Below are 18,733 nucleotides of genomic sequence, written 5' to 3' on the forward strand. Positions count from 1 at the left end.
GCTGAACGGAAGCCTTTCCTGCACACACTTGTGCTGCATGTTGATGTCACAAGACACTCGAGCAATAATGGAGTGATTCATGCTGCAACCTCTGCTTGATTCACCCTGCAGAGACTCAGGAAAATGCTGAGTCTCACCATACTTACAGAATTTGGTGAGGCTTAGCTGATTACCCTGGGGCAAGACATACCCAAATTTAAAATTAAGTTTAAAAAAAAAATCCATCTTATCTCAAGAAACACTTCTCTTTTTATTTTTGTTGTTGTTTCCAGGAAATCATCTTTTTAAAATGCAAACCAAAAAAACCCCACCAAAAAACCCAAGCTCTGAAAGCAATTTTGATTTAAGTAGATGAAAATATGACAGTGTCTTAGCTATGTTCCCTTTCTTTCTCCTCTAAGTAGCTCTGTAAGAAACTGATTTCTTACCACGATAACGTTTCCCTAGAGCACAACGGAGATTAACCCATCTCTTCATAAAGTAGGCAGTAATGTGCAAACTGTTGGCTGCAACATAAAACAAAGGGATAATATTAAGTGTAAGGGTATCTTGGGCATTCTGGTCTCAGTGTTGCACATCTGCTAAGACTGGATTGAGAGAAAGCAGCAGCAGCTCAACGATACAAAGGGAAAAGTAACTTTAATGGAATATTTTTCAAAAGAAACTGCCGCTCATACTGAAGTCTCAAGAAATTAGTGCCTGAAACAGAGCAAAAATCTAGACAAATGAACAACCACCAAGTTCTGTAACCGAACCACAGAAATAAAATTAATTAATTGATCAGAGGTGTCATTTGCTTAATAGTGTGGTGTCACGGTCACTTAATAGTGCGGTGTCATGCTTTCAAACACATTCCACAGGAACACTACAGATATCCATTTTCGTAACCACCTTCTAGAGGAAGGTGACAGACCTGGTGAGGAAAAAAAATACTACAAGGAAACCCAAGCATGAAAGGGCTCAGTTCTACAGTTCCATTTGAATGAGGTGAGAAATGGCCACATCTGAACTCCTCAGTAGGTACAGCAGCCCGAGCTGGCCTGGCTGACTCAGCAGGAACCTGCAAGCTTCAGAGGCTTTTTCACTTTCTGTTCCCAAGAATGACAGAAATCGTTGTGCATTACCAGTGTAGGAAATGGACAGAACAGATTCTATTATGGCTGAGAAATTATTAGGACATCAGCTTTTACTTTTGTTCTACTTCAATTCCCAAATGACCCTGGTAAATCAGTTAGCACTTCATTCATGAAGGTATTTAGCAAGCCGACTCCCACTGAAAGTGCACAACCTGACATCTGTGACTCATCCTCCTCGGTCTCCCTGTGCACCTCGCTGAAATCAAACTGTGAAAGAGGGCTGGTGACATTTCCCCTAACTTGGATGGGGTTTGCAAGACTTACATTATTGATGCTTTGAAGACAGTCAGCTACCCTAGGTGCAATTAGCACAGATACATTAGAATATTAAGTGCTATTGCTGTTTTTATAATCTAACCATTTAAAAAGGAGGGAAAGCTTGCTTGTTCCAGTCTCGATCCCTACAGAGCAAGTGCCAAGGCATGTCTTATTTCTAAGTATAAATGCACGTCCTCCTGAAGGGTCCCCCTCTCTCCTACTTCTGCAAGATCTTCTGGAGCTCACCATCGAGTGCCCTTGAGCCTCAGCTCTCATTAACAACTACAGTTATCAATCACAATCAATCCCTTTGAAATTTATCAGCCATCTTTTTTCCTTCCCCTCAGGAAGACACCCAAAATTTGACTTCCTTTTAGAGATCGAGTCAAGATGTGACAAGTTGAACCATCCCTTAAAAATGATGAGCACCAGAGAAAAATTTGGATGCAATCCACCAGCTTTATTAACTGTTTACTTAAAAGAACAATTAAGGAAAATTACTTTTAGCTATTTCCAGTTTGGCATCTACAATTCTTTATCACTCCTAGTAGGCTTAGTCAAATCAAAGAATTTGCCCTGTATATAAATAAGTTATTAGTGTGATAACAACATATGCCACTGTGACCTTGGACAGCTGAGAAAGTAGCATTCCTAAAAGTACAACTTGGAAAACAAATCTTCAGACAGTAAATATTAAAAGTTTTTCTTTCTGCCTCTTTGTTGGCAATATTCCACATGTTTTGGGTTTTTTGTGAAAGGAATCTAAAACGAAAAAGTGTGAGTCTTTGTTTTTTACAGGAAAAGCAGGATGCTTCTCCCTTGAAATTCTTTTATAGATCAGTGACATCTATATCTGTTTGTTTTTCTTGCTGTCCTGGTATTGTCTGAGAGGTTAAGTGTTCAATCACACGTGATTGACTGAACAAAGTTTCAAATTCTCCTTAGAGGCCCTTGATTCAGCCAGCCACTGCTCTGTGGAAGAGAACACCTACCTCAGATCTGACAAAATAAATAATTATGTAAGAGATCAAGACATCTCTACAAACTATTTTTGCAGCATCAGCTCAAGTCTGAAAGTCTTATAAAGCCTTCACAGGGAACTGCACCTGAGCTGATAAGCTCAGCCCAGAGGGACTAACACTAAAAAATCATTTTAGTTTCCATGATTATTTAATAGTTTGATGAAAAGGCCTGAACAGATATTTGCTGCTAATTGTTGCTAAGCCTGAGAAAATATTAAGATGCACTACATTTAGGATATCTGCATTCTGAAAGTATCACACAGCTACACTCATTAAATGTTCTGAAACCCTCTTGTATGTGACATGTGATCTACTCTGTAGTCAGCTGCAATTTGAAAAACTCCCCGTTTTAAAGCTGTCAGAGTTACTGCAGAACTATAAAAATGGTGATATCCTCTTTCAGCTTCCCTCTGGGGAAATATTTTATCCAATTAACTATTCTGCTTCATGAAGAAAGAAACTTAAAAATAAGACCCACAAGAAAACTTTTTTCTCCAAGAAGCCCATGCGACTCACAGCTTTTTAAGCTTTCTACACAGTTACCCAGCATGAGTTTAAGTCTGTTCATGATCTGATGGAAGAACAGACCAACCGATACGTACCAAATGCTCCATCACTAACTTCTTTTGAGCACAACACAGAAGTTTGAACCTCAAGCTACAGATAGTTTTTTCCAGTAATGTAGAAAGTTCACACATCCTGGGCTCAGCAAACCTAGTTGATCCCATCTTCGATTTCCTCTTCACAGACAAAGCTCCCTTTGTGGATTACCAGCGCACAGGCAGAAACAGAATTGTGTTTAGTGACTTGAAGTTTTGTTTTTGTTTCAAAACTGGGCACTCTAAATCATCAGATCCAGGGTCCAAAAACAAAATGGAAAAACAAAACCAAACAAACAAATCAACCCCAAGGAAAGAAACAGACCCTGAAAGCCAAAAGGAGACTGCACAGAAGTGGTTCTAGAAAAGCCACAGTCCAGTTTCAGCTGAAATAGGCACAAGTGAGCACTGCCTTTTAAGGGAACAGTAATTTGCCCTGCTTGCTGTACTGCAGAGTCCCACGGCACGGAGGGGAAGCGTCAGACACCAACTCTCCCGTAGGAGTACCCAGCAACACTTGTTTCCCAGAGGAGACCAGGCAGGCTGCCCTGCGCTTCCAGAAGGCTGCCAAGAGGCGCCTGTGGTGCGTGTGCAGCCCTGGGAAGCCCTCTCCCACGGCTTGATGGACCATCCAGCTGGAGCCTGGGAAGATGCCTCTGAGCTGCGCAGCTACCTGCAGCAGCCTGGCAGCTGTTCACTCCCCAGCACCACCTGGCACCTGCCTGGCTCCCTGCTGCACTCCAGGCGTGTCCAGAGCCCCAGCACACGCCTAGGGCCAACTGCCCCCAAAACATTTCCATGTCTGACAGGCACCCGTTTCTCATCACACAGTGTTTTTATATCATACCTATTTTCTCTCCCAGCCTAGACACTTCACATTTCTGAAAGGTTGTGGATTAGGACCGACTCTGCTTTTGGAAAGTAACAACAAAGTAAATCATTGCAACACACGTATTAAAAATCTAAGAGGATAAATTTCTAATGTTGCAATGTGAAAGCAAACACATGGGTGCATTAGATTTTCTGAAACACTAAACTGTACATTAAAAAATCTACACTTAGCTCATGCTTGATTAATTTTTCCACACAGATTAGGCTATACCAGTAATAATGTTTACAGTATATAGAGCTTTTCATCTTCAAAGTGCTCTACAGACATATTATTACACTGCTTTTTAGCACTCATATTTCTCCACTTTAAATTATTCACCACAGAATCAAAAGTCCCAATTGTTTGTAAACAAAACAAAAAAAGGAACATTTCATTCTAAACCTACTGTTAACTGGGCAGCTTTCCTTCCCAAAAATGTCCAACTCCATACCAGGTGCTGCAGAGTAGGCTGCCATTTCTAACTTAGAAGAGATTCAAATTAAATATTGGCATTTAAGTTTAAAGCCAAGTCTAAGACAGGGACAGCAGATGCACGATATCACACACAAAAAGCTGCTGAGATTTCCAAAGCCTTTTCTGGAATCCACTTGATATTTTTTTAAACAAGAAGCATCTTCTCCAAGTTCAAAGTTTTATACAGCAAAGAATAGGCTTCAAAACAACTGAAACGTGTCAGGATGACATCCATTCTTTCCACACAGTCTGCCTTCAGGTCAAAGAAGGTGGAAGAATCCTCCCTGCTCTCAGAACCTGGACAGCCTACTGTCCAAACAGACACAGCCCACTGTCCAAATCATTCAGAGTATGAGCCACAAACTGCAAAACTGGCCTGAGCCATTTTGAGAAATCCTACAGCAGGGTTGTAGGGCTCTCCTCCAGCAGGAGAGGTGTGGAATTCACTGCAAAATCAGAACTATCCTGGCCAAACTGGATCCAGGATAAGGCATTTCTCAGGCTGGCTGTTAGTGCTGTTGTGGAGGAAAGAATAAGGAAAAGCACATCTGAGACCATCTGGCTGCAAGATGAGTAATGCCTCTGATGGAGGTCCTGGGAACACACCAGCTCTGAAGGAAAAAAGACCATCTTCCCCTCACTAATACTTAAGGATGGAGAGGAAGGCTGATCCATTCCTGGAAAATCCATGCCCATCCATAATGTATGAGCAGTAACAGCCAGCAGCACCTGCCAAGGCATTCAAGCAGAGAGATGTAGAGCAATAGATTAGGTGGTCAGTGTACCTTTACCACAGACAACTGTTTTCCAACAGGACACAAGATTTCACTTCACCCTTTTGTTGATCTCAGACTCAATAACCACATTATTAATTGCACACGATGGGCACAAACTGAAAGCTATTTAGGAATGCTCCCTGTTTTGAACATCTAAACTGTATTCCAGAGAAAGCCACGTGCCTGGACTTCTTTAACCACTGGAATGAGCACAACAACCAAGAGAAAGGCTGAAAAAGGCATCTGTTGCTACCAGCCAAAAGGCAGAGGGAGCTGGAAGACAAACCCTGTGGTAAACATTGTCTGACAAGTCAGCAGCCCAGAGAAGCCCAAATCTCTTCCAAGTGCCTGGACTGCGATGGGGTTCAGTTCCACTGGCCAGTGCCACTTCTGCACATCAGGACGAGTGCATCCCACAGACTGGCCAGACACAGCTCCACTCACATCACTGAACTCCTCACAGTGATTAAAAAAGGCAGATTCTGGCTCAAATGAGACACAGGCGCTGTGATGGACCCAAGTTTGACTCACAGCGCACTAGGGAATGCATAATACAGCACATGCCTCTTTGACAAAATATGTCCTTTCAGCCTGGCTCTGTGGTTTTTCCTTGAAGAAATCCATGAGCTGCAGGAAATGTTTTGATGCCATGAAGTACTTGAAATGGAGGATTTTGTATTTTAAGGGTGAGGACACTACAAAATAAAGTTTCTTCAAGCACAAGAACTCAACCAAAATGTGGAAATGAGCCTCTTGGAATTTATCAGACATGACTGGATCCCCTTAGTGTTCCTTAGAACAGTAAAATCACTGGTGCCAATATTAGGATGCTGAAGGATTTTCAAATAACGTCAATCAAACCTTTCACAAGTCTCCAGGCACCATTTTTTTCCCTGGCAAGAGGAAATAACTTGTGCAAAACTTTCACCCCCAAGAGGAAAGGGTTTTAACCCTAAAGCTCCTACAGCTGCCAAGACTTTCATCTTCCACCAATAACAAGGTCTCTAGGCAAGGGTCACTAGAAGTGTCAGGAATATATCGTATCACAGGGCTACAACACCTCTGGGCTTGGTGAAAAAGCCCACCACTGCCACTAGAGATATGATGGGAGAGAATGAGAGGGAAACACCAACCTGGAGCAGCTATATTAAGCAGAACTTAAAAAAAAGTGGCTTAAACATGAAAACATCGTTTCTTCAAAGATCTTGATATATAGCAAAAAAATATTCTTTTATTTAATTTTTTATTTTGAGGATTCCTGTTAGGATATCCCAGTGGAGCTAAGAGGTAGATGTTGATGGTCATAACTCCTTTCCTACCCTAACATCTAGAGGACACTTCAAAAGAACATGAGTTCTAAGAGACATGTGTGGACTTGAACCTGCAGTTTCATGCTGTTGTCTGAACAAAGCAAGCTGTGCCAGAGATTCACAGGTTTTTCTCTTTTCACACAATAGACTCTTGTTAGATTTGCAACAACTCAGACCAGAAGGAAATTCTGGGGCACAGCAAATAGGTGGAAAGTACCACAATAGAGCCTCCTGTATTTTCTCTTTCTAAATGCTGGCAAACAGACCCTAACTAAGTCAGCTGCTGAAAGGCTCTATTTCAAAAAAATCTGGATGTCCTTCAGTTCTCACGAGCTCTAATGCAAAGAGGATACCACTAAAAGAGACCAAGAACAACCATGATTGGGAGCATCTCCCCACTGCCACCAGCTCAGCTCTGGTTCTGGTGCAAGAGGGAGCTGGAGATTGCAAAATGGTTTGTATAAAACCACTCATTTTAGCTCACTCAAGAACATGGTGTTAAAAGGGACCACCTGAATGGCACAGCTCAGCAGCCTGCATTTCTGACATCACCTTAACAGATGCCAAGTGCAAAAAACAGAAGTACACAGAACATCCTCTTCCTCAAAACTAAATAGAAAATTTAAGGTCTTTTATGCATAAGACAAACTCCACAATCCTCTCTTTTGCCATGGCAAGAAAACAGCAGACAAAAGACAAGCACTGCCCATATCCTACGACCCATACATGTGCACATAAAAATCCCCCACAAAACTGTCTTAATTAAAGGAATAAGAGAAAGATACTCAGTAAACAAAACTGTCATCTACTATTCTTTCTAAAGAAAGTTTTGGCATTTAAACATGGATTAGTACAGTGAATATGGAGTACAGCTTCTCCCTGAATATGTGTAATTTGCTGTGCATTAGAACATCTCTGATCTGTCTGAAGTTGATGGATACATCAAGTTCCAAGTCCACAACACAGCCAAGATTACACTGAATTTTTTTCCTCCCATTTTCAAGAAGTCTTTATTATTTGCTACACGACTAAATTTTTATTTAATTATCTCTTTTTTTTACTACATTAAGGCATGGGCCCTGCAAAGCTTTGTGGGGTTAGTTTTGTTTGTGGTATGCCACTGTGCCTTTGTAGTCCACAGAAATACTTTGTGTGTAGTAACCACAATATACCTGGTACTCAGTGGTGAATCAAACACCCAGAACTGCTCTCACTAAACGACTAACGTAGAGAAAAGATGCATAATTTTTCTCAGGAATTGGCCCTCCATCTCTATCTGGACAGATTCTCATAAAGCCTTATAAAAATTTTCCAAATATGAATAACCCCACAAAAATGTTTGCAATTTTAAAAGCTGTAATTTCTACCTTGGTCATATGATAATGAAACTTAAGAACAAAGGAGAGTATTATTGTGTAATATGGTAGCATGGAAAGTTTAAAAGAAATTCCTCCTGATATTTAACAGTGAAATTATACCCCCAATTACTTCCAGTTAAAATGAAAATAAAAAGGACTTCAATGCTCAATACATAGCTGCAACGACTTTTTTTTTTCTTAAATTACCATGATGATTTCTCTTCTGCTAGTGATTGCTTGCAGACTTTTACTGAGGCTTTTAGGTAAGGCAAGGGTTAAAGATGTATAAAAGAGATTTTCTCACAGTTTAGAGAGAGCAAAACAACACATTTAGGAAGCCAGACAGCTAAAAGGTCAAAGCGTTACACTTCCAGGTCAAACTTCTGGTTGCAATTAAGTAAATTCCTCTGAACATTTCTAGGGAATTCACATTTCTTTTAGGTTTTATTTCAAATCCCTATTCTTTCTTGCTAACATTTTAACCAAAACAATATTGCTCTCTTTAGAAACATTTAATAAAGACCACTTTGTTTTTTAAAAGGAACCCAATAGTTAATTTCAATATAAGAATCAATCCTTTTTTTTTTTTTTAATCTCATTTAATGTACAGTTGAACTAAAGGCAAAGGAGGCTATTAAACCTGGTTAATTTTTAGAATCAAAACATTTCAACCAAAACAGTGAGCACTCAAAAAACCCCAAACTATGTAGTGCTAGTGCCCAGTGCTAAAGCAGGTCCCTGAGCTGGACACTGAGAATCCATCCTCTGTATTCCTGATTCCAAGGGACTGGAGCTGCTGGGAAACCTACAGAGAGCACACAGGATGAGCACCTCCAAGAGGGAAAGATGCGGCAAATAAGAGTAAGGCAGTCAAGTAAGAAACAGTGCTTAGGGACAGATTTTCAAATTGCCTTCATGTGCCCTCCAAAAATGCTGAATTCCCACTTGGAACAAGCATGCCAAGGGCTCTTTCCAAGGGTACGTTCCCTGGCCTAGATGAGAGTCACTTTGATATTCTCAGGTGAGTATCAAATCAGAAATTAAAGGTGGGGTTCATCTTGCCTAACTTGAAACACCTGCATCAAACTAGTACCCTAAACTTCATTTTTAACTGATAGAGATAAATTACCTATTAACTTCCAGCCAACTCTGAGAAACTGAGACACACCACTCCACTTTGTAAAGACACATGATTAATGGATGCTGATTTTCTGCCTGACTATAGAAAGAAAACTCCAAAGATAAACTTTAAATTTGCATAAATATATGTGTCATTGCATAAACTGTAGTACTAACAGCAAAATCACTCTGCAGAAATATTTGGATGATAAAGGAAGACCTTTATAGCTCATATAGATATGTAAGAGAGTAGCTGTTTGTGCATGCAAACACTTTTTTTTTGCACACACACATAACTAGGACTCATTTCCATACTATTTTTTCTTTTCATAAAATAAAAAAAGTCATATGGGAAAAAGAGACAAACAAATGGAAATAAGATGAAAGCAAGAGAAAGTGATACAATGCATTAAGTCAGAGGGTATTTTAAGGCTAGAGATCAAGACTGTTTTCAAAACCAACACCAAATTCTTCCTTTTCACAAGAATACACCAAATTAAACAACTGTCCTGTTGCTTTTTTCGATCCAATACTACCTATATAAAACACTTTATTAAGGACATCTTTAAAATAAGTGCAACACTTCATTTCTTACCCGAGACCATAAATAATGTCATGAGGAGCTGCCACCGGGGAAGAAGCAAAATATGGAGAACACATTCAACCCAGCTGGCGCTGCAGCTGCAAATGTCCCATGTAACAGGGACAGCCACTGCTGAGGCCTCTGCCACTATCAGTGTCAGCACAGAGGATCCTTCCACAGGCAGATGCTTCAGTCCAGGCAGTGCAGCAGCTCCTCACAGCCTCTGACCCCCACTGACTCTGACTGCTCTCAGTTTCAGAGGGGCACAATGGTAAGAAGGCCACACAGGGGAAGACCAAAGGTCCCTACAGCCAAACACCTACAAGGGGAACCTAAAATACAAGGGCCAAGTGCACGTGGTTACCTCCCTGATACTCTGCCAGGCTCCAAGCCCTCTCAGCTCAGGCCTTCAGAGCACCACAGGAGATTCTGTCCCCTCCCTGGAATACTCTCCCATGCTGCTGTGGATGCAGCAAAAGCCTTTATCATATCTGTTATCCTTTGGCAAAGATCTCCACAGCTCTCCTAACTACCAAAGCATTTCCATTCATTTGATACGCCCTTGTTCTCAAACTGGAAGAGGGCAAGACAAGAAATGATTTCATAGATCTTGGTTTATATAATTGATATATTTTCCAGGCTGAAGAGTCCAGGCACATGTAACTGTCCCCTGTATTGCATTTCTTCATCTTAGACCATCTCTGTTGCCCTTGGCATTTTGCCCAATTCTATTGTATTACAGTCTAAGGTAAGATAGGGGAAAAAAAATCACAAAAAAAGAAAACACCCAAAGAGTGTGTAAATACAGACATTTCTTTTGTTCTTGTCAAATGCCCATTACCCTGAGAAATGAACAAAATGACAAAAAAAAAGAGTTCAGATACGTAACCTTGATCTCTAGAAGAAGAATGATTTGGTTAAAAAAAGATACCCTTATTCCCCATTATCTGGCTGTAAAAAACAGGGTGGGGGGGCGGGGGAAGGGAAGTAATCTAAAGCCAAACCAGGAAATCTTAAGTACAAGATACTAATCAAAACATTTTTCATAAGTTATTGCATAAGTTACTGCATACTTCACGGAGCTCTGTTGTCAAAGACAGATGAATGTAAGTTTAAAGTTCACACAGATCTGCAGGCCTTGGCCACAAATCATGAATGAGTCCATTGCAGAGAAGCTGCAATGTAATTCTTTCGAGAGACAGCTATTACAATGTGCAACTCCAAAGCTCAAAGTTCATAGGACAGCCTCCTGCCCAGACCCCTATGGCAGCACCCATCGAAGCGTTGTAGAGCTGCTGTTCAAGCAAGGCCAGTGAAAAGATTCTGGTTCAAACCCAACCAAACAGTTTCACAGCAGAGGAGCACGAGTGAACAGCTGGGAGGGTGGGAATACATCAGTTTTGCTGTTACAGGATTACAGTGTGGGACATACCCTACAAGCATTTCCCACAATTCATGTCCTACAGCAATAGCGAACACTCCTAAAGCAAACTGGGGCAGTCTGAAAAGGGTGTTTCCCTTAAAAACATCATAATGTTCAAATTAAAATGCAAGGCCAAAAGAGTTTGGAATATTTACCATCATGATTTATTGTATACTGTGCTTGCAGGAGCCAAGAAAATTGTTTCATAAGCAAGAGAAATGTATTTTCTTATGAAATTGCATCTTATGTGTTTTTCTTTATACTAAGTAAGACATGAACTTTGACTCCAGATCTTTGTAAGATTGAACTACTCATAACAGCTCTTGTACCTCTTCTCATTTTAGTAAGCTTGTCAGAAGTTAATGTCAGAGTTTCAAGTCTGAGACTTCTACCTGTTAATTAAGTACAGCCACATTCACAAAAATCAACTGGGTGAAAAGATGGACTCAGGAAACATGATCATATTGAGCCCCATTTCATGAGAGAAGAAAGCTAAAAATATATTAAAAAGTACACAGAGTCCCAGGGAAAGCAGATAAAATCAAGCTGGGAGCTCACTGTGCCATGTGACAGCATGCTCTCTAATTATTTTCACTGTAGAAGAGACTGTACAATAAAAAGATCTGAAATCAGAGCAAAAATGTCCCACCCTCAAGCCAAGAAAAACAGCAAGGATGCTAGGGAAGGAATGAGAGTAGGTCTGAAAATTACTTGTAGGAAAAACATAGTTAACTTCTTCCTCCCTCAAGAGGGGGAAGAAGGTCAGTTTACAACGTACCTTCTTCCTTCCTTCCATTTCTAACATTGACATTTCTATCAGCCACATTTTTTTTTTCACTTCTCCTTATTGTTTCCTCTGAGCCCATGTAAACCTTACCTTCTTCCTTATTGTTTTCAGTTCTCCCTTTGGCATTTCTCCTGTATTTAATATCTCTACTCAGACCTCTGTAGTCTCCTCTTAATTCTCACTGCTCTTGATCAAAACCAGACATTTTCTGTGGAACATGAAACTTCAAATAATGCAATCACAAGCCATACCTGGCCGATGCCCTTCTTGCCTGATTTTGGCCATGCAGATTGGATGCAGGCAAAATTCAGCCTTTGAAAATCCACCCCATTTTAAATTTCTCTTTAAAAAAATAAAATAAACCAAAGTCAAACATATTTGGATATTAATTAAACACAAGAAACAGGGAGTTTATACCAAAGCCTAGGTCCAAAGACTAAATTAAAGCTTACTTTGGCAAATTGTTCATACTGGCCATTTGGGAAGGGTGTGGAAATTGTTCAGACAGAAGGAAGAATAGGAAGAACTTGCTTGTCTTGGCTACTTTCTCTCATTTTTCCATTCTTTCCTTCTTTCTTTCTTCTCCTGCGTGTAACACCCACAGATTTCCTAATGAGCTGGTATGCGACCCACCACACACTGCAGTGTGGGTGTAACTCAAATGAAAAAGAAATGTAAATTAACAAGTAACTTGCATTAAGTGTCACGAAAAATGAAAGGTAGTGTCAGTATTAGTATTAAACATAATATAATGTTAGTACTAAAAAGAAGCTGTGAGAGGTGAAAATTTTCTCTTCAAATTGTTGTAAGTAGTAAGGAAGTAGAAGACTTAAGTCTAAGGTAGCTTGGCTTCTAGCTCTGAAATGAAACCTAATACAACATGCCTTGACATTAAAGGTAGTCTAAAATCTTATCAATACTGGTCTAATAATTCTCTTTTCAAGAAATGTTGAATACATCCTGCAGTGTGTACAGCAAACTAGCTAAAATTGACTTGAAAAGATGCAACTACAGCCAGGGGTTGACTGCTGACCTGGGACACTGCAAAGAGTAAGCAAGCAGTTAATAATCCTGTGAAGGATCCCTCTGTAGGTACACACCTCCTTGCAAGAGCAGGGGGTTTACAGCAGTGCAACTCCACGCAGACTTGAATAACTTGGAGCAGAAGAAAGCACACAGAGCTTGAAGAGCTCAGAAACTCTTCCTAAGCTCCCAAGGCAACAAGAGCTGCAGCTGAAGCCTTTTCCCAGCAGCACCGCCGCGGAGCACACCGGGCTCCTGCACTCCTTTGTGTGGTACAGACCCTGCCAGCCAAGCACTTCATCTGTGAGCACAACACAAACCCCCCGCAGCCCCAAACGGGGCCTGTGATCCCGGAGAGGAGGCACAGCACAAGAGGCAGCTGCTGCAGCCCCTGGCCCTGGGGCTCACCTGGAAGGGTCAGTCCTTAGAGGCAGGGCCCGTTGCCCCAGTGAACACCCACCTATTCTGTTATTTCCTTCCCAGGTAAGAACAGACTCCAAGGGAACTTGAAGAAACTTGATTCTTGGGCTTGAACAAAGCACTCCTTTCTCACAAATTACAGCCTTGAGCAAAGCAGGCTGAGAGAAAAAGAAAGAGTTGGCTTTGGAAGTGAAGCTGAACATGAATGTTCGTTATCACAGCCTGTTTTCTTCCTTTAGTTCTTTATTGTTAATTAATGACGGTGAGATTAACTGCAGAAAACTGATGGAACAGTCATTCTGCCTCATCCAAAGTAAATATCCTTTAATCCAACACTGCCACTGATATTACTGATGACCTCCTCAAATGCATATCCCTAAGTTTTTAATTTTCAGGAAACAAGGGGAAGAGTCAAGCAGAAGATCAGCTCCCAACCCTGGGACAGCACACCAGTATTTTTACTGAAAAGTTCACGATATGAAAGGAAAAAGAAGATCCTGAATTCTAACAAACACACTTAAATTAGTGCTGTATCTACGCACGTAGATAAAAACAACTATTATGTCTGGCAGTTTTACCTTATAAAATCATAATTTTTTCGAAACCTACTTTTTATTAGGGCAGGAAACTTTAAAAATAAATAATAAAAAACATCCCTTCGTAAAAGAAAACACAGAAAAAACCCCAACAGATCTTAGAAATTCTGATCCCACCATCCGTAATGCTCACTCACAATCAGAAAAGTACAGGGGTCTGAAAGTCCATGTGCTTCACAAACAATAATAATATTTTAAAGGGATAAAATGTAGTTACAACTTGCAAGGAAGAAAAGGGTTTGGAAATCTTTTAGTGGCCTGAAGCACGTCTTGCTTATGTGGCATTGTGTTCTTGAGAGGTGGCAAACAACCCATGTCATGCCAGAAGAACCTGGCCCCCATATATGCCTAAAGTTTTGCAATATTAAGCCACACAGTATGTAACCTGTCTTTTATCATTATTATTGACAATAGCATGTAAAGCTGTAACCACCAATCAGCATTCTATAGGAATACACCTTTTTCAACAATGGAAAGCATTTTAAGAGGCAAAGAACTTGTTCCCAATTGAACCTGTTCATATAATAGATGTTGAATTGTAAAATTTATGAGCACAGTGATGATCCAATGTAAGTATGTAATCACATGCACTGCATGGCCAGCACAGAGCTTTACTACTGCAGCCCCTCTTTTCTGAGAAAAGTTTGTAACCTGCTCCAGGCTAGTAACAAACACCAGTAATTTTTTTCCTAAGAGCTATTTAAAGATAAATTGCTGGTATGATATAAGACCAACAGATAAGCCTAACAATTGTAAACCCCAGCATTACGCTAACAATGAAACGGTGTTTAACAAAAACTGGCAGCCATTTAGCCCCAAAGCTGATCTAGCAGTAAGGCCCAAGCTAAACTGATCAGGATCTCTAGCTTAAAGTGTGGATGTACTGAAATGGCACCTGCTGGCCTCAACACCCTGACACACACAAAAAATGGGTGAAGGCTCTTAATCTCTGTACTCCCAAGGTCACGGGTGCTGCTGCCAGGCCTGCAGTAGCACTGGTGAAATGACAAACGCCATTTATCACATCACACCAACTTTTTAAGACTGAACAGATTGCCAAAAGTAAAAGGAGAAGATATTATTTCTGTACTTAAAAATTCTACACTAAATGGGTGAGTGGAAAAGAGATTTAACTAACCAGCAAGATTTCAACCAACTTTGCAGGACCAAGGGCTAAATAATTTTTATAAGGTATAAATAATTTTTTTTAGTTCTAATGATAGGCTCTCAGACTAATAGTACAGCATTATATTCACTTTTAAGCAACACAGAAAATTAAAATCAATTAAAATCCACTTAATTTTTTCACTAACATAGCTGAAGTAATTCCAGACCAAAACATCAACTATTTCAGGCCTTGCTGATGGCAAATTTTTCACAGAAAAAATAAAGAACAGTATTTTCCATGGCACTTTCTTGCACACTAAGTGAAATAATTTCTTTTACCAGTAAGAAACAAAGGCCCAGATGATCCCTGTTCCGTGGGCTTCCACTGACCACGCTGCTTAGGTGCCTCCAAGTAGTGTTTGACCCTTGAAGCAACAACTTCTTCTAGCAGCTTGCAGACCTCCTGAAAGAGAAACCACTGGCCTGGTTTGATCTAAATTTACAGAAATGCCCACAGGCACACAGCAGAAACCAATACAAAATTATTCCCTCTCCCATTAAAAGGAAAAACTTTGACAGGAGAAGCACATGAATTAGGAAATGGATGGGAACAAGGACGGGAATCAAACAATTTTTCTAAAGAACAAAAGAGGAAGTATATTATGAAATTCTTACTTGGCAGATGAAATACATTATATTACAATACTAACTTTTTAAAATCAGAAATTAGTTTCATATGCATGCAAAGCAGGAAAAAAATACATGTTAAAAATGTATCACAACATTAGGTATTTAAGCAAAATTTTAGTAAAAATCCTCTCAGGAATTGTCAACACACTATTTCTGTGTAACAATTCTTATAAACCACAACAGATATTTTGCTCCAATTCTGAGTAATTTGGGGGGGACAGGGCGGTGGGTAAGACTGAGCAAATTAGGTCACAGCAACTCAATTGCTCTAATCAATTTAGATTTTTCTGCCCCTAAACATAACTGTTCATATCTTTCATACTTTCTTCAACAAAGCACAATAAAACCACATACAACTCAGGAAGAACAAAACCTTCTGCCAGAATTACCCAGAAAAAAAAATACTCAGAGTAAAAACCAAAAAATCATCTCTTGAATACCAGAATAAGTTTTAAGCTTAATACACACACACACTTGAGACTTTTCCCTCAGTATTCTCACTTTCCTCTGTTCATAACTATGTGCTCACAGCAATGATACTCTGTGGCACACAAAAATATAATTTTACCTCTGTAATGTGTTAGGGTAATAGATAAAATTATATAATAGTATCTAAACTGTCTTGCCTTGAAATTTCCTTTTGAGTAATGTAGAAAGTACTCAGAACAATACTTTTTTTAATGCATTGCTCTAAATGAAAGCAGGGCATATACATTAGTCAATCCCAACCAGCATTTTGTCTTTGTAGTAAGAAATCCATTTTCCTTACTGCTTGTAGAGCACAATTATACGTTTCTGTATTTGCTTGTCCTTCTGTTTAACTCATTAAAGTGCTCCCATTACACATTCCTTCATGGGCCTGTGCTGGGGTTAGAACGAGAAGGTCTCGAAAGCAGCAGACACATGGTGTGTCTTCGGTTCCTTCCACAGCAATAAACATTACCTTGCACTTCCTTCATTTACATGGAACATATTTTACTTGTTAGCCTTATGGAAATGTTATTTAAATGGCTCCCCACAGAGAACCATACAGACCTCAGAGAGCAAAGATAAAACTTTGACTTTGCCCTTCCAGGAGAAAAGGGGTATGAAAGAAAGGGCAAGGAAATTGGAAGGGCAGCATCTCACAGCAATCCCAAGAATCCTGCACACGCAGCTGGCCACAGCAGCGTGCCATGATGGTCGTTCCAACACCCAGCTGTATTCCCTCACACCAGGGCCATGCCTTGGGCACTGGTGCTGCTCCAGCCTGCCCTCTGCACGAGCTCCAAGGAGCCAGCAGCCAGAGGGCCGCGGGGACAGCATCACCAGCATCCTTGTGCTCCAGCCGATGACTTGCAGCCAGGGTTAGCAGGGGATCAGCAGGAACTGTGTTTGTTACAGAGGCATCCACATTTCCCACAGGCAGGCAGACAGGGCTGCACCACCACCAGCATTTTTCAGAGTTTGGAAACAACAAAAATTCAGAAAACCACTGCGATGAACATGTAAAAGCTCTCATAAAAGATGTCGGAATAATCTTTCTTTAGGACCTTTTCTTCTCTCACACAGAGATTCTGCACAGGACTTTCAGGAAGTGAATTGCAAAGCTATTTGACTCACACTTCTCAGTTGCTGAAAATATGCAACCTTTGTACTTCTCTTGAAACATGCAGTCACAGAAATGCACTGAATACTGTCCTATCATGCCTCTTTATTAAATCAATCATGAGTTAATTTCCTGAAATTAATCTCTTTTGTTTTGGCAGTCTTACAAAATACATTTTGAAAACGTTTAAAACTCAGATAACCAGGAGAGTAAAACTGGCTATAAATAGAAAAGGTAATGAGCATTCATTTAGTCATTAACAATATATCTGAACGATTTTCCCTATTTTCTTATTTCTCTGCCTCATAAAGCACAAATCAGATGAACCACATGCTGCTAAATACTCTGCTTTTGCTCCCTCAGGATATTAATGCATTGTTCCTTTAATTCCATTGAAATGTACGACTGTGAGATGGCTGGGGAGCTGTGCAGTGACAAGTTAATGATGGCATTATTAGGGAAGCTATCTGCTGAAAATGACCGTAAGGGAGACTTGCGGGAAAGTCCACAGGCATCCCAAACACGTCCTGCCTTCCTTTTCAACAGGGAACTTCTCACGTTCCCACACACAGGGGAAAGCTCCTGCCAGCAACGCAGCACAAGATCCTCTGCCATTTCTCCACAGTCTGATCAAAGTCACAGACACAATTTTGCTGCTCACCGATTTTCCACTATTTCATCAGGATATACACATGACACATTTAAAAATAATGGAAGTTTCTTTTCATAAGAGGCAACAGTTCTACTACAGTTTATCTTGCATATTTATGTTTTCTTGCACCCTCTAAATGCAACGTCATTTACACTTCTCAGAATGAGGAAAAAAAATTATTAGGAAGATATTTCATAAAACAAAAATCATCCCTGCCACAATCTGGTTTATATCACTCAGGATAATTCGCAAGCATTCATGAGAAACATATTTTTCAATTAAAAGTTAAGTCAGAAGAATCCACACAGCATACATGCATGCATGAATGTGCACACACACAGAGTTTAAAAATTAAAAAGCAAATTTAAAGTGGTCATATGTGCTGTGACCCAAAAAGCACATATGGTTGACTTAGGGGTCCCATGGCAACCGCTGATGGTTAGGTATAACTAACAATATTCTCCTAACACTAAAAAATCCCAAACAGTTTAAGGCAAACCAACTTTTTCCCTGCAGCCATACACTTTTGAAGTAGAATTGATATTTGTTGTACCTCTTTCTCATGATCTGAAAACCAGCTGGTGTCTTTAATGGAGCCTTGAGGCAAAATATGAACATCCACCAAGACAGCAAAGTTCCCACACTGGAAAAAAAAAAAAAAAAAGAAGAAAAAACATGTTGAACTGTAGCTGCTAGGAAGCACATGTCGAGCAGACAGGGAGATAAACAGTCAGGTAAGCACATGCAGCTGATCCAGAGTTACAGCAGGCAGAACATTAAATCATGGAACTTTGTGAAGTATGGAATTACGAATTTATCATTGTTTATGGACTTAACAAAAGAGCACCAGACCTATCCTGGATAGCTCACTGAAATGCTTATATGACAAGCACAAGTATGTGGAATTTTCTTCTGCTATCTAAATGCCACTTTTAAATCTA

General features: G+C 40.1%; 1 protein-coding gene across 6 annotated transcripts in view; it reads right to left on the reverse strand.

The window, feature by feature from the left end:
• The window catches only part of LOC121357063 (SLX4 interacting protein), an 83,862-nt gene that overhangs the window by 31,540 nt on the left and 33,589 nt on the right, over positions 1 to 18,733 (reverse strand). For all 6 annotated transcript variants that reach the window (XR_005955674.1, XR_005955673.1, XR_005955672.1 and 3 more), the window contains exons 4-6: positions 18,346 to 18,435; positions 15,202 to 15,325; positions 429 to 506 (exon numbers count right to left, since the gene is read on the reverse strand). Coding sequence is in view for 2 of the 6 variants with exons in the window: in XM_041474022.1 (XP_041329956.1) it covers positions 429 to 506; positions 15,202 to 15,325; positions 18,346 to 18,435 (292 nt within the window). In the remaining 4 variants the exon portion in view is untranslated. The remainder of the gene's footprint in view (positions 1 to 428; positions 507 to 15,201; positions 15,326 to 18,345; positions 18,436 to 18,733) is intronic.

This window comes from Pyrgilauda ruficollis, unplaced genomic scaffold (genome assembly GCF_017590135.1).
Source record: "Pyrgilauda ruficollis isolate IOZ18807 unplaced genomic scaffold, ASM1759013v1 scaffold31, whole genome shotgun sequence".
In the NCBI taxonomy this organism is placed as follows: domain Eukaryota; kingdom Metazoa; phylum Chordata; class Aves; order Passeriformes; family Passeridae; genus Pyrgilauda; species Pyrgilauda ruficollis.